The following is a 14,096-nucleotide window of genomic DNA, read 5'->3' as shown; positions in this document are numbered from 1 at the left end:
CAGGCCCAGCCTTTATTCCAGCAGCTACAGAGACAGCTAGGTCCCTGTTCCCATCTCTCCCCAAAGCAACTGCCACCATCACCATCCAACACGTCTGGGTGAGTCTGTTTGTGTTGGGTCAACAGTCTTCTGATTGGACTGGTAGGATTTCGAATTCCACAGTAGTGACTTCAGTAGCGTGCTGCCACAATAAAACAAGTATTCTTATTAATTTCCTAAAAGCAAAATGATAGAACCTAGAAATGGACAGAAAAGAATAGAAAAATAAACTGCCAGCATGTAATTCAATATGATTTTCAAAGGCTGGAATTTTTTAAGGATCCAACTATAGCTATCCTACTTTAACCATATAATGACTTTAAAAATGAAACTTTGGTAAGTCACACGAAAATTCACTGTAGATGATGAACGTTTTATCATATGCCTTAAGCAAGAGACTAATGTCCAAATGGATACATGTCTTATATCTAATGAGAGTTAAGTATTTTTTAACAACCCTATAGACTTCAATATGCCCTTTGACTAGTTCTGACAACAAAGCCCTCTTGGGAAAACTCTTGGTTGTCACAGTGACCACACCAGGAACATGCATCTATCTGTACGCACAGCATTCTGAAGCCACGTTAGATCGAAACCCTCACATTCAGAAGCAGCTGCATCACCTACTTGAGTAGGTGGGTTTACCTGGAACCCACATAGCTTGGTTTTGGTTACCAGACTACCAAAGTGGAAAGCAAAGCCAGCGGGCATGTGGAAAACAAACTTGTCCCAAGGACCTTACGGTGCACTTCCACGTGGTTTATGAATCTCCTGCAAAGTGCCATTGATTTCGTTTCGTCTACATATGGTCTAAGAATAAGTGTAGGTAAAACAAGATTTCAACATATTTTCAAATCTTGTCAACCAAGAACTCCTGAGAAAATGCTCTTTTTGGCATGATCAGACATTGTTGCTTTCCCATCTCATCCAGACCATCAAGAAGCTACAGCATTTTCTCGGTAAGAATAGTAAAATGCATAGTCACTTAGTAGATGTTTCAGGCTTGGAAACCTAAATCAGTGGCATCATAAGAGTCAGTGTTTCCCATTAGCCAAAAGTAACATAGCAGTGACAAACAACTGTGTCTGTCCCATCCTTAAAAGGAAGTCAGAGGAGTGGGGAGGGGAGTGGAGGCAGGAGGAAAGGAAAAAGACATGCCTGCCGAATTCTCTTTGAAGCTACGGCCTTCTCCCACTCACCTCACCCTTCGCCCGTCCACCTCACACTAGTACACCTTTCTCCTCCTTTCCTTTGTATTCCCCTGTGCCTCCCCCCCTCCAAATGAAGTCAAGGCACCTCCATCCAGAGCCTCACAGAGCTCATCTGAGTCACCCAGACTATACCACCCTTCTTCTCTTCTTCTCTTGATCATGCCATTCCCCATGCCCTCCAGCCCCGGCCAGAACTAGCCTGCCACAGGCAAACTGACCCTGTCATTTCTCTGCGAGAGCAGCATCAGGCCCTATGGTGTGGTTTGCACACTCAGCCCTTCACCACAATGTGCCTCTCTCTTGCTTATGTTCAGAGGATGCTGGTCCATTTAGTTAATACTCTCCCCTGGGTTCTGCTTCCCCTATTGTCTGCTAACAGGCCAGCCTTTCCCAGGCCAGTAAGACACCTGTACCACCCAGGTACAAATTAAATGATGAGGGAGTGGAGCATGCTGTGTGCTGCCAGCTCTGTGTTCCACAGTGTTTTAAACCCTCAGACTGGCAGCAGGGCAGAACAGACCAAGACTCTTACTTCCTGAGAGCACCTGGCACCTGCAGCTCACCTGTGACACAGAACTCCCTGAACCAGACATGAGGGATGCACACTGCCCACTGCTGAGTGCATGAACAGAGCACACCAGCCATATTCAGGCTGCTGTATGAAGCTGTGAATACTGCAAAGGGGAGCCCGACCTGGGATCTACCTGAGGGTCTCCAGGTTGTGACCACTGAAAGCTCCCGAGGAGTCTCTGCATAAAGATAACTATGTTTCTGGAACATACAAGCAAATGAAAGAAACAGCCTTTCACCATGAAAGCCAATGTGGCGCTACGGAGCTGAGGACATGGCAGGAAGTGGGGCTGCATGGGACCCTGCAGCACTCAGCATTCTACGCCCAACAGAGACCCAAGGGGCTATAGGGACGAAGACGGAGGTGAACTGAAGTGGACGTCACAGCTGCGGAGCCAGGGTGGCCTGGGTGGGCCAGCATAGAAAACTGACCAATCCCATGCAAAGTTAGAAAGGTCCTTCTTTTCTGAGCAAATAAATCACACAGCGTGAGAAAAGAATGAGGATTTGTACATCTGGAACGTACTGGGCCTTTGAAAAGAGTGTCCATTGACAACACTCGGTATTCACATGGTGCCTACAGCCCTGATCAAGGCAGTAGGAGCATCAGCTAGAGGTGGCCCTGCAGAGCCGGCATCACCTTCTCCAGCTACAGTCACACGCCACTCTCAGTACGACTATCTTCAAGTAAGGGTAGTGACAGATGGCTTCATTTGAAAGGCTTACAGAATCACAATTGTCTCATAGTAATTAGAAATAGAAACCTTAGGAATCTATAGTACTGAGTTTTTAGCATTGGAGGATCTCTCTAGTTTTGAGTTCCAAAGGTAAGACCCACTCCCACACTTGTCCCTGAACTGGTCAGCTTCACCCATGTTACCAGGCCTGCACTGACCTGCCATACAAGAAGGTGATTTGTCAGTAAATAGCCTTAGTCTAGAGGATGATCTAGTAATCTACAATTTCCACACTTCATAATATTCTTATTTTAGACTGCATGTTTTGTGAAACTTTTCTATATTTCCTACTAAATATACAGTGACTTTTACATTCCCTACATTAGTAGTTAAAGTTACCTAGAACAGAAAGGCATGATTTTCCCCCCAAAATTACACTGGCTCACTAGAAGAGGGAATACTCTGACCTCAACTTTTGCCAAAATTTCAAACAACATTTTCTGTCTTTCCACTTCTCCCTCCACCCCCAGAGTTGATCACCCAGAGGTCTCTGAGGGAAATCATTACAAGTCCCCTCTCAGCTTCAGAGATGTGTGCAGCAATACACCAAGTGCACAGAAGCGGCCCTGTGGACAGCTGGTGGGACCTCCCCAGGAACACTGACTTCTGGAAAGAGCGGACCATATCTCGTGGACAGCAGAGCAGACACTGCTGTTGCTCTGCCTGGGACATGCTAACCACAGCAGGACAGCAATCATCAGGACTGTTTCCAGATCAAAGTTCAGTTTAAAGCATGCACCTGCTGTTTCATCATTTTACTGAATGAACACCATTGCTGGGATGCTACTAAGGAAAACAGCCTGTGGCTTGTCCTCCTTTCCTAAGAGCCCCAATGAAGCCCACCTCCTTTATGCGGGGACTCTCAGGGCGAACTCAGTTACGATCCTTCTAATGCTTTAAAAATGCACAAGAGATTACGAGGTACCGAGGAAAACAAACAATGGATTTTACAGTACATACATTCTGGTGGAAGTCTGTTCTTTCTAAAAGCAAGTCTCTCAGTTTTCTTTCTGCTTTCTGCCAAGCTAAACAGGACTCCGTAAACATACTGACGAACTGGCCTATAGAGCAGGGCGGCGGGAGGCAGGTCTTTGCTGGCTTCATCTTCAATAGAAACAGCAATTTTGATTTCACCCTTTGCATGGAAGAAAGCAGAATAATATTGCACGTTTTTCATGTTGAATTTACAATAAACTCACAGAAATATACTGTATTATCTCCAGTTAACGAAATTGCAATTCTATTCCAAATCAATTGCTTAATAAGTTGCCTACATCAAGATGTTTAGGAAGAGTTCATTTAGCAGGTTGTCGTCAAAACATATGCTCAAAGAGTCAAAATAAAATCTACATTGTTTTATTTTTAATCTGGAACCAAGAACTAAAGAAAACCATGTAGATGATCCCAAAGTCTTTGAAACAGTCTAGATAGATAACATCAGACAACAAATAGAATAGAAAATGCTGAGAAGTGGCAAATTTTATTTGAGTCAAGATAGCCATATGTAATGAAATTCATAATTTTCAATGACCTATATAAAATCCAAGAAATGAGCATCCTGAAAATAAAACAGTCACAAATTTCCTTTACCAAGCTCTTCCATAAAAAATTACCATACACAAAAATGATCTACCTAAGAGAACTCTTTTAAGCGTTATTCATTTTTAAAGTGTTCGGCATGTATCAGGCCTCTGCCCCAGTGCACCAAGTACTCAACAGACGCGTCACACTGAATGAGACGGCATGATTGTCACTAGGGGCAGACAACGAAGGAAGCCCCGTTCTGTTCATCACCCCCATCCACCTCTGCCAACACAGCAGGGGCTCTGTTGTGGCTCCAGGAGACAAATGACTGCTACGACCACCTGCACCTGAGACCCTGGTCCTGTCTTGAATATTTTATGCTATCAAGGTACATCTCAAGAGATTTCACAAGGAATTTTATTTATGTATATTCATAACATAAAAATATATTTATGACCTCCAATGTATATTAACTCTATTGATACATACTTTTAATTATGTCATTGTATTTACTCTTTCTTTCACATAAATTTAATTTCAAAATTGGTCTTTTCCCTTATCAGAACCTTCATACTCATTAATCTAGTACCTACATGTGGTTAACACTCATCTAGTGAGTATTACTCTCTCAATATTATGAGGCTTTGATAATTCTCTACATTCTTACTATGAAGCTTCACTTCACTGCAAATGTCTCAGCCTGGACAATTTAATACCAGAGCTACTCAGCTCCCAGGAAACAGCACACATTTTAGTCTAAACTTTTCCCAAATATATTGAAAAATTTTAGGTGGCACCTTAAAATCAGAAGATAGTCGAGTTCACTTTTCTCAACCACAGTGATTTTATCAATATTTGCCCTTGAAATCAGTGAGTACCGAAGAGGAGGACAGGCAGTTTGCATCACTCAGACTGACTTAACCGACAGTCCCCAAGTCAGATCCACCAGCATGGCAAGGCACAAACAGCAGGGAGTCCAGTCCAGGGACCTCATATTCCAAACAACCACAAAGAGAAAGAGCACAGTCTTCCCCAAACTCAGGTCCCTTTAAGCTTAGCAAAATCCTTTTCCCGCAACAGTTAACTTTCACTTACCCTTACAATTTATGTTGGACCTGAAAAATAAAATGTTTACTTTATAACCATAATCTGAGAAGTGATACCACACATGCATACCCATGTCAATAACAGATGAGACTTGGAGGCAATTACAATTTAAAAATACGTTAAAGGACCTGAATAAGTAGTACTGGTCTTCTTTTCCTTTATTTTATAAAATATAATATTTTTCTTTATTTTATAAAATATAATATTCTTCATGTCCTTTAATTTATAAAATATAAAAGTAAGCAGTTCAAATTAGTCAATTAACAGTTAAAGTCCAGCTCAGGAGTGCTGTGGAATGGGAGTGACTTTTGTATTTACTGACTCCATTCTACAAACCATAGATGGACTACAGAAAATAGGAAGAAAAAAGTTTGATCATATATGGTGGTATAGATACTGATGAAAACATGTTAAATATACATACAGTAATGAACCAATTCTGCATGAGAAATCTGGTCACCAAGTTAACTTGTTAAACTGTAGGTCTGTGATTAGAAACATAAAGACTACAAATCATTGAGGAAATTTAAGTACACATAGATCTATTCAAGACACTAAGATTCAGAAACAATTAATACCACACTGTATATCTATTTAAGCATACATTTAGTAAGATAATAATAAATCGACGAGGTCCTGTATTCCATTTTTTGCTATAAGTGCTCAGTGAGGTAGAGGAACAAGTCGAATTACATGAACTGCTATCAGCCACTCAGAAGTTGGGTATTTCTAGGACAGATGATAAATCAGATATTGAATGTGACATCACAATTTAACTTGACACTATAGCATAAATATGATGTAGGAAATTTTGAAATTAGAAATAAAAAGAATAAAATTACAAATTAGAAAATGACATGACGTGCCATTAATTAGAAGTTTCAAAAATATTTTGTATTAAATTGAAGAGGAAAATAAGACTTTTCCCAAGTTCTTCTTTTATTATAAGTATAAATTTCTATCTTTTTTCTCAAAGTTTAGAAAAGGGAAAATGAACTTTGTTTCAAGTAGCTTGTAAGATAAAAAGCAGTTCCAAAAGGAACAAGGACACACTCCACAGGAGTGACCACTGTGAGATGACTGCCACACCCACAGCCCCTGTGCATACCTTTGTCAGGACGTGGAAGATGTAGGGGTACATCAGCCCCTTCTTGTGCCGGTGCTCGGCCACTCTCAGCACCTCAGGCGCGACGGGGGGCAGGGGCGGGGTGGTGATGTCCATGTGGTTCCTGGTGGGCATGGACAGGAGGCACGGAATTGGCTGAACAGTGCCAATCTGGCTCCCCTTTCCCTCAGCAAGCTGGCTGCCCGAAGAGGCAGTGGACGAACCTTCTGCCTACAGAGCAATGGGTGAGAGGGGAAAATGGTTTCATGTCACATTTCCACTCCTTTAACCTGTCTGTCCACTTGCAACACAGAGTCCTATCCAGAGAGACGTGATTAACAACTTCGCCAATGAGGACAAGGGAACTATGACCCACTCCTCCTTGGACAGTGGAAGTGGTAAACGGACACCCACTATGCCTGTGTTGGGGGTGGGAGCCTGGAGGACTGCTGCAGCTTCTGCTGGGTGACCCCCACCCATGGCTCCTCCCTTGGGATCCCCGTGGGGTGAGTGGCCTTCTGTGGTTGCTAACCCTGGTCCCACCTGGCTCTCCCCATGTGGTCAACTCCTGTGTTTCTGCTTTCCTTGGAGACCCTTCCTAAACTAAATAGGCATCATCCTCTATACAGATAAAAAAACTAATGCTCTGAGAGGGTATGTCTTTCGTCCGTGGTAACAAGACCAGTAACTCATGGACCTGGGACTCAAAACTAGGCTCGAGTCAGGCCTGCTCTTCACCACCACCACCAGTTGTTATTTAGAGAAGAAACAAAAAACAAACCTCAGGCATTCTCTTAGGTCATTAAAAGCCCCAAATTAAGTATATGTAGAGAACTATCTACCAAAAATTAAAACCAAAGAACAAGCTAATACCATTAAAAATGATGAGTCAGATCCGTATATACTAACATAGAAATATGTGCATGGTAAACTGTCAGGTGAAAAATACCCATTCTGTAACAATCAATCACCAAAATACAGAATGTACGTACATGAATAGGAAAGAGTGTGGACACCAAATGATTACCTCAGTGCTGGATTGCTGCAAGGCAGCAGGACCAAGGGGAGGAAAGGCAAAGGGAGAGTCTTAGTTTTCTCTTTACAAATTTTAGCAAAGTCCTAATTGTTTACCAAGAGCAATTATTATTTTTGCAGTAAACTTTTTTTTCTCACAGTAAATCCTAGTAATAATAATTGTTCACTGATTTTGTGGCACCTTAAAAAATATACATTTTTCTGTTTTGAAACGAAATGTATTCTTTACAGTGGTATGCAGCAAGTGCTTAATTTTATCCATTAAAACGTAAAGTGCCAAAATTAGTCTTAAGATGAATAACTCATGGATAACTCACGAGTGTTTTGTACACTTTCCATTCCATAGAATGTAGACATGAACAACTGAAAATGCTTTGGGAGGTACTCTGCAAATAGTAGGCATCCAGAAAGCATTTCTGTTACCTATTTGCAGGATAATCATTCAACAGTGAGAATATTTCAGAGTTTTAAACAGATTTCTAATATTCCATCACCTTATATAAAACAAGCCCTCTTCCAGCCTCACATGTGGGGACAGATGTGGCTTTGTAAGTTAAACAGATATTTCTAGAGATGAATATTAACAGGTAGAAATAGAAAAAAAAAAGGAAAATAAAATTTAGTTTATCTTTTTCATTTTTAATGTATACATCCCAGGTGGTTTTCTCACTTAATCATCACAAAAACCCTACAAGAAATGAGGGCTCTGGAAGGCTATGCAGCGAGCAGAGAGAAGAGGATCTCTACTAGGTCACCACCCTGCCTTGTGAAAGAAAGCAGGCTGGCGGCAGCACAGCCCTGGGGTTCCTCCTTCCTCTCTCACCCCTGCCAATGTATTACTCATAAATAACATGCTTAAAAAAAGAGAGAGAGCATTTTACTTTAAACCAATCCCTGGCACTACATGCTGAGAGAAGGAGAATTTGAAAGAATAAAAGGCATAGACTTACTACCTTTGTTTGGTCTCCTGAGTCTCCCCGTGCTTGAGGTTCTGAATGGCTTCCTGTCTTCTCCCAGCCAATTTTGTTCCCACTGATATGGCTGAACATAAAATGAACAAGAATACTGATTAGTGTCGACCACTTCCCACACATGCTCATAATAAGGGCCTGCACTAAGCCTACAGACTCAGTGATACCTTATGCTTTCCTGATCTCACCTCCCCCAACAACGTATCTCCAGAGAGAATCCTATCACGGGAACACTTTCCACCTACTTCAAACAGGTAGGTGGTAACCACCCACTGTAGAAGAGAAATCAAGCACCCAACTTATGCCTCACTGCTCGGCTTAAAGATGGTCTAGGATGTGCTAGTGCCTCAGGATACAGAGGAGACAAATGCAGACCTCGCCTTTGGGAGCTCAGTCATCTTGGAGAAGTAAGATTAAAAAAATCATATTTAATTGATAATTATCAGGCAGTAGAAGATTGAATGTTATCTGGGTCACATGTTACTCAATTTATAAATAAATGTAAGGTATTACATGTCAAGTGACAATTCAGGGGGGCATTCCTATTCATGGTAAGGGGCATGGGAGCTAAGGCTCGGGATAACTCACACGAACAAGTCAGAGGTGGGAGGGCGCCTTCCAGGCCCAAGGAGAGGGAATGGATTTAGTAAGCTCAGAGAACAGGGAGTTAACTGAATCTTATTTGGGGAATAACTTTATTTGGCAAAGTAAAAGTGGGAAAAAGAGATGGGGAAGATTACAGAGTATCTCAAATGCCAGAATGAGGTATTTCAATCAGTGTTGTTAAAAAACTGTGGGTTGTGATCCATTAGTAGCCTTAGAAAACAATGTAGTGGATTTAACACGCATTTTTAAAAAAATGAAATGGGGACTTCCCTGGCAGTCCAGTGGTTAAGACTCCGCACTTCCACTGCAGGGGGCACAGGTTTGATCCCTGGTCAGGGAACTAAGGTCCCACATGGTGTGCAGTGCAGCCAAAAAAAAAAAAAAAAGAAATGGAATAGACCAGATGCAGTGAATGTGGTATGAATGTTATTATTTCAAAAACTCTTTGTGCATTTGTGTATTATGGGCCACAATGTAAAAGAAAATTTACTTCGGTACCTGGGCAAATTTTGTGAAAAGCACCCTCCTGGAGGAGGAGAGAATCTAGAGGGGCTTGAGCAGGGATGTAATGCTGGTGAGCTGTAGGGATGGCCTGGGCCACTATAGGCATCCACCCTTCACTTGTCCCTTCCCCTGCAGGGCTCCACGCCAAAATTACCTTCTAAAACCAGTGCTGGCCACAAGGCAAGCCAAGCCAACGTAGAAAGCTTTTACTTGGTTTGCCTTTCTGACTCGCCTGACAAACAGAGATTTTAAGACTTGGTAATTCTATCTTCCAAGCGACTTCATTTTAGTTCTACTTAAAAAAAAAAAAAAAAGCAGTTGCAAAAAAGAGGAGAGATGAGAAGCCTGTCCCATCTTAAACCAAGAATCGTGTCCCATGTTGTGATATTTTGGAGTCTAATTCTAGCTCCTTGATCCCAGTCACGGGATGGGATACCCCAATACCTCCGCATGAAACAAGGTCGCCCAGATGCCCAGTTATCCAGCATCCGGGCTCCCTATCTTCAGTGAGGACTCAGAGAAACCACTGTTCTGTCCAAGTTTGCTACTCATGTGTGTAACCTCAGGCTACAACTTTGCAAAACCAGAGGAAACCCAAGTGATGAGAAGGCATAAAAATAAATCTAAGTATTCCAAGAGCATAGTGATCCATCCTGTTTAAAATCCGAGAGAAAAGCAGCTACTACATGAGTGAGCAGATAAGAAGCTGGACAAATTGATTAGTGAATCAATTATTTGCTGAGTGTCTACTGGTCAGGACATGTTATGTGATAACTGTGCCAGGACCTGTGAAATAGGGAAACAGACAGTGGACAATCTTGTCATACATACATCCAAAGTGAGTATTCCATTAGAATGTGGTATAGAGCTGCTTAAAAGGTTGGTGACTTTTATTCTGTGAAATTTTAGAACAAATTATTTGGATATTTACATGTTTTATAAAGAAACATAACATTTGTTACCTACAATTTTAAACATTTAAGTATAACATATCAATAAAATGCACACGTGAACAGCTTAATGAATGTCCACAAACTGAACACATCATGTAAGCAACCAAATCAAGACTCAGGGCTGACATCCCAGGATCCCCTTCTTGACCTGCTCCAGACACTGCCTCAAGGGCAACGGTTATTCTGACTTCTAACAGCAAAGACTTCTTCTATCTGGTTTTGAACGCGATATAAAAAGAATCATGCGATTGTACACTTTTTGTTGTTGTGTCTTGTTGTTGTGTCTTGGCTCAACAATACTATTGTACACAGTGCTGGTTCGGTCTCAGTGCTGCATGCATTCCATTGTGGGGGCACGCCACAGTTGGATCTGTAATCCAGCCCTGCAGGAGATCCCTGCCCTTGATGCACTTAGTATTTTGTTGTTCTTGTGTTAGCCTTTTGGGAGGGAATGCAGTGAATCTCAGCATAGTCTAATTTGCACTTCTCTGATAATGATGAAGATAAGCATCTCTCCATGTGTGACATCTTCTTTTGTGTTGTGCCTGTTCAAACATTCTACAATAGGTGGAGAATGTACAGAATGTTCTTATGGACTTATAGGAAGAAATTATACGTTCTGGATACAAGTTCTTGGTCAGGTGTATGGACTGCAATTATCTTCCATGCCCTACTGGACTGCCACCCCTCCCTCTTTACAACAGATTGACGTTTTTGTATACATGTGATGCCTCATCTTGTACGACTTGGCTGCAACTGGGTGCAGCCTTCCCTGACCACCCCATCCTTGCTATTCTCATTTCTGTGCTTCCTTCATGGCATGCATCATATTCAGCGCTATTTCTAATTACTGTCCGTTTTCATCATTCAATTATAAACTCCATGAAGATAATAAGACCTTATAGTCACTACTAAACAAGTGTCCAACAGTTGAATGAATAAATCACATAACTGTAGCCTACAGGTATATGGCAAAGAAGGTATAAAACCTGGGTTTTATATGGGTACAGTGTGGTGGGGAGACCATACCAACACTACTCAAGTGGAAAGCTTGTCCCACTTAAGATCACATAGAATTTTTATTTATAAATCTTAGTTTTGTTTTATATAGATTATCAAACTAAAAATAATGTAATAATCTAAATGCTCATAAGACCTTTTATTTATTTATTTAAATTTATTTTTTTGGCTGTGTTGGGTCTTCACTGCTGCGCGAGGTCTTGCTCTAGTTGTGGCGAGTGGGGGTTACTCTTCGTTGTGGTGTGCAGGCCTCTCTTGTTGCGGAGCACGGGCTCTAGGCACGCGGGCTTCAGTAGTTGCAGCATGCAGGCTCAGTAGCTGTGGTGTGCGGGCTCTAGGGCATGTGGGCTTCAGTAGCTGTGGCTCGCGGGCTCTAGAGCGCAGGCTCAGTAGTTGTGGCGCACGGGCTTAGTTGCTCTGCGGCATGTGGGATCTTCCTGGACCAGGGCTCGAACCCGTATCCCCTGCATTGGCAGGTGGATTCTTAACCACTGCACCACCTGGGAAGTCCTTCATAAGACCTTTTAATACTGTACTATAAAATCTAAAATTCCGCCTGAAAATAATCTTGACAATGGCCAATTTTTTTAAAGTCCAGAATATTTCAATAGGATAACTATATCACTTTACAACTTAAGAAAACAAAATATTTGAATATAACAAATGCCTTGCTTTGAAGAACAAGATAGATTAGAGATTTCAGAATTACTTGTATATTCAGTTAGGTTCCATTCTATACAACTGCTCCCACCTCATAATCACATTTGGAACTGCTAATGTCGATGTGAAGTTTCATCAGCTGTGCCCTGGGGAGACCTGCTGAGACCCATGCAGGCCACAGGGAATTCTGCATGTGTTCTCAAGTTGAATTTTCCTGCTCACCCCAAGGCAAAACTCTCTGCTGGTAAAATTCAGGTTGAGAGAGAAGGAATCCACTCACAGCCACAGCAAAAGTGACTGGATTCAAACCCAGACCCACCATTCCAGACATTACCACATGCTATTACCAAAAAGCCATAAGATGCGCTTATGACGCAGCAGGCAATCAACAGAAAAGAACTACCCTCATACCAGATTGGTGGCAAGGAGAAAGGCCAGCATCACACCACTAGGTTCTGCGGACTCTCAGGAGGTGATGCAAGGCCTCACTGCATTCCAGGACACCTGGGGCTTTTTCTGCACTAAAGCTGGTTGAAAGTAGCCAACTCTCCTAACTACTGAATTCTCTCCTACACATTTTTGTAGTCAGCAGGTTGGTGATGCTAGGATGGAAATAGACTGGTGTCCATTCACACCAAGTGTAAAAGTGTCTGACCGGTCACATGCCCCCCTGCCATGGGTGTGGTTTGTTTTTATGGAACAGAAAAGGAAGATAGCATTGACCACAAGCTGACTTACTTGTCAATAGGAAAGAAAGAAAAGTCAAATAAAACTAAAGGGAAGGGCTTCCCTGGTGGCGCAGTGGTTGAGAATCTGCCTGCCAATGCAGGGAACATGGGTTCGAGCCCTGGTCTGGGAAGATCCCACATGCCGCGGAGCAACTGGGCCCGTGAGCCACAATTACTGAGCCTGCGCGTCTGGAGCCTGTAATCCAAAACAAGAAAGTCCGCGATAGTGAGAGGCCCGTGCACCGCGATGAAGAGTGGCCCCCACTTGCCACAACAAGAGAAAGCCCTCGCACAGAAACGAAGACCCAACACGGCCATAAAAAAAAAAAAAAAAAAAAACTAAAGGGAAGAAAGAAGCAAAACATGAAAGATCAAATCTTCAGTAGCACTATCTAGTATATGTGTGTAAGGTCACAGATATGGTTAAATCATGTAAAGCTTCAACAAGCATGCATACATTTTCATTTCCATATGCTCCCTAACTCGGGAATGGAAAGGAGACTTGATCCACAGCCTGTTCTCATTCAACAGACCCCCAAGAATTCTGAGGAAGGGACCTGGCAGTCAGGTGCTCCTACGACAGAGGGTGAAGATTTGAGCTCCCTGACAAGGGAAGCCACAAGATTATCACATACAAACACCCTAGGTACAGTCTCCCTATGCCCCAAATTAAGCTAGCGTCACACATTCAGATTCTTTCATAAAAAGCTGGTCACAGAGAAGTACTGGTCTTGTTCCTATGCAGCAGTCAGATGGGCCTCTTGTCCCGAATGCTACTCTTTCGTGTTTGTCAGGACTTCTCATGCTTTTCCCACCCAAGTGAAGGTTCAGAGACACCTGAGTCAGATGAGCTCGACATAAAATGCCTACGTGGGTCAGTAGGTGGCTAGAACAAACACAGACCCTCTCCCTATGATGGCATAGATAATTATTAATTTTTACCGAACATAAAAATTCAGAATAGTTTTTCTGAGAAGATATTAGAAATGTTACCTTATATTAAAAAATCAAAATATAAATGTAAAGTAGCCATTTGTCTGGCACAACAGCGTAACAATCTGAAAGGAAAATGTGCAGCTGTATTTAGCCTGTCTGGGACTGGGTACCCTAGGGCAGGGTAACATGTAATTGTCTTTGCAAATCACACAGTTTCTTTGGAGAGGAAGCCTGACAGGACTCAGAGTAGAACACCAATACCACTTAAAGGAAAAAAGATGCATTAGAAGAAGCATGTTTCCTAGGACACCAGATCAAGGGCGCTAAATGAAATTCTTTAGGTATTTTACATTAAGAATGAAGTCATATGTTTTGGTATTTTATTGGACC

General features: G+C 42.2%; 1 protein-coding gene across 1 annotated transcript in view; it reads right to left on the bottom strand.

Moving 5' to 3' along the window:
• The window catches only part of FAM120A (family with sequence similarity 120 member A), a 103,197-nt gene that overhangs the window by 33,230 nt on the left and 55,871 nt on the right, over window positions 1–14,096 (bottom strand). Inside the window, exons 8-10 of the mRNA XM_068551832.1 lie at window positions 8,282–8,369; window positions 6,297–6,524; window positions 3,518–3,692 (exon numbers count right to left, since the gene is read on the bottom strand). Of these exons, the coding sequence (XP_068407933.1) occupies window positions 3,518–3,692; window positions 6,297–6,524; window positions 8,282–8,369 (491 nt within the window). The remainder of the gene's footprint in view (window positions 1–3,517; window positions 3,693–6,296; window positions 6,525–8,281; window positions 8,370–14,096) is intronic.

Source organism: Eschrichtius robustus, chromosome 10 (genome assembly GCF_028021215.1).
Source record: "Eschrichtius robustus isolate mEscRob2 chromosome 10, mEscRob2.pri, whole genome shotgun sequence".
Taxonomy (NCBI): Eukaryota; Metazoa; Chordata; class Mammalia; order Artiodactyla; family Eschrichtiidae; genus Eschrichtius; species Eschrichtius robustus.
Note: the sequence above shows the minus strand (reverse complement) of the source record. Positions and strands in the feature narration are given on the sequence as shown.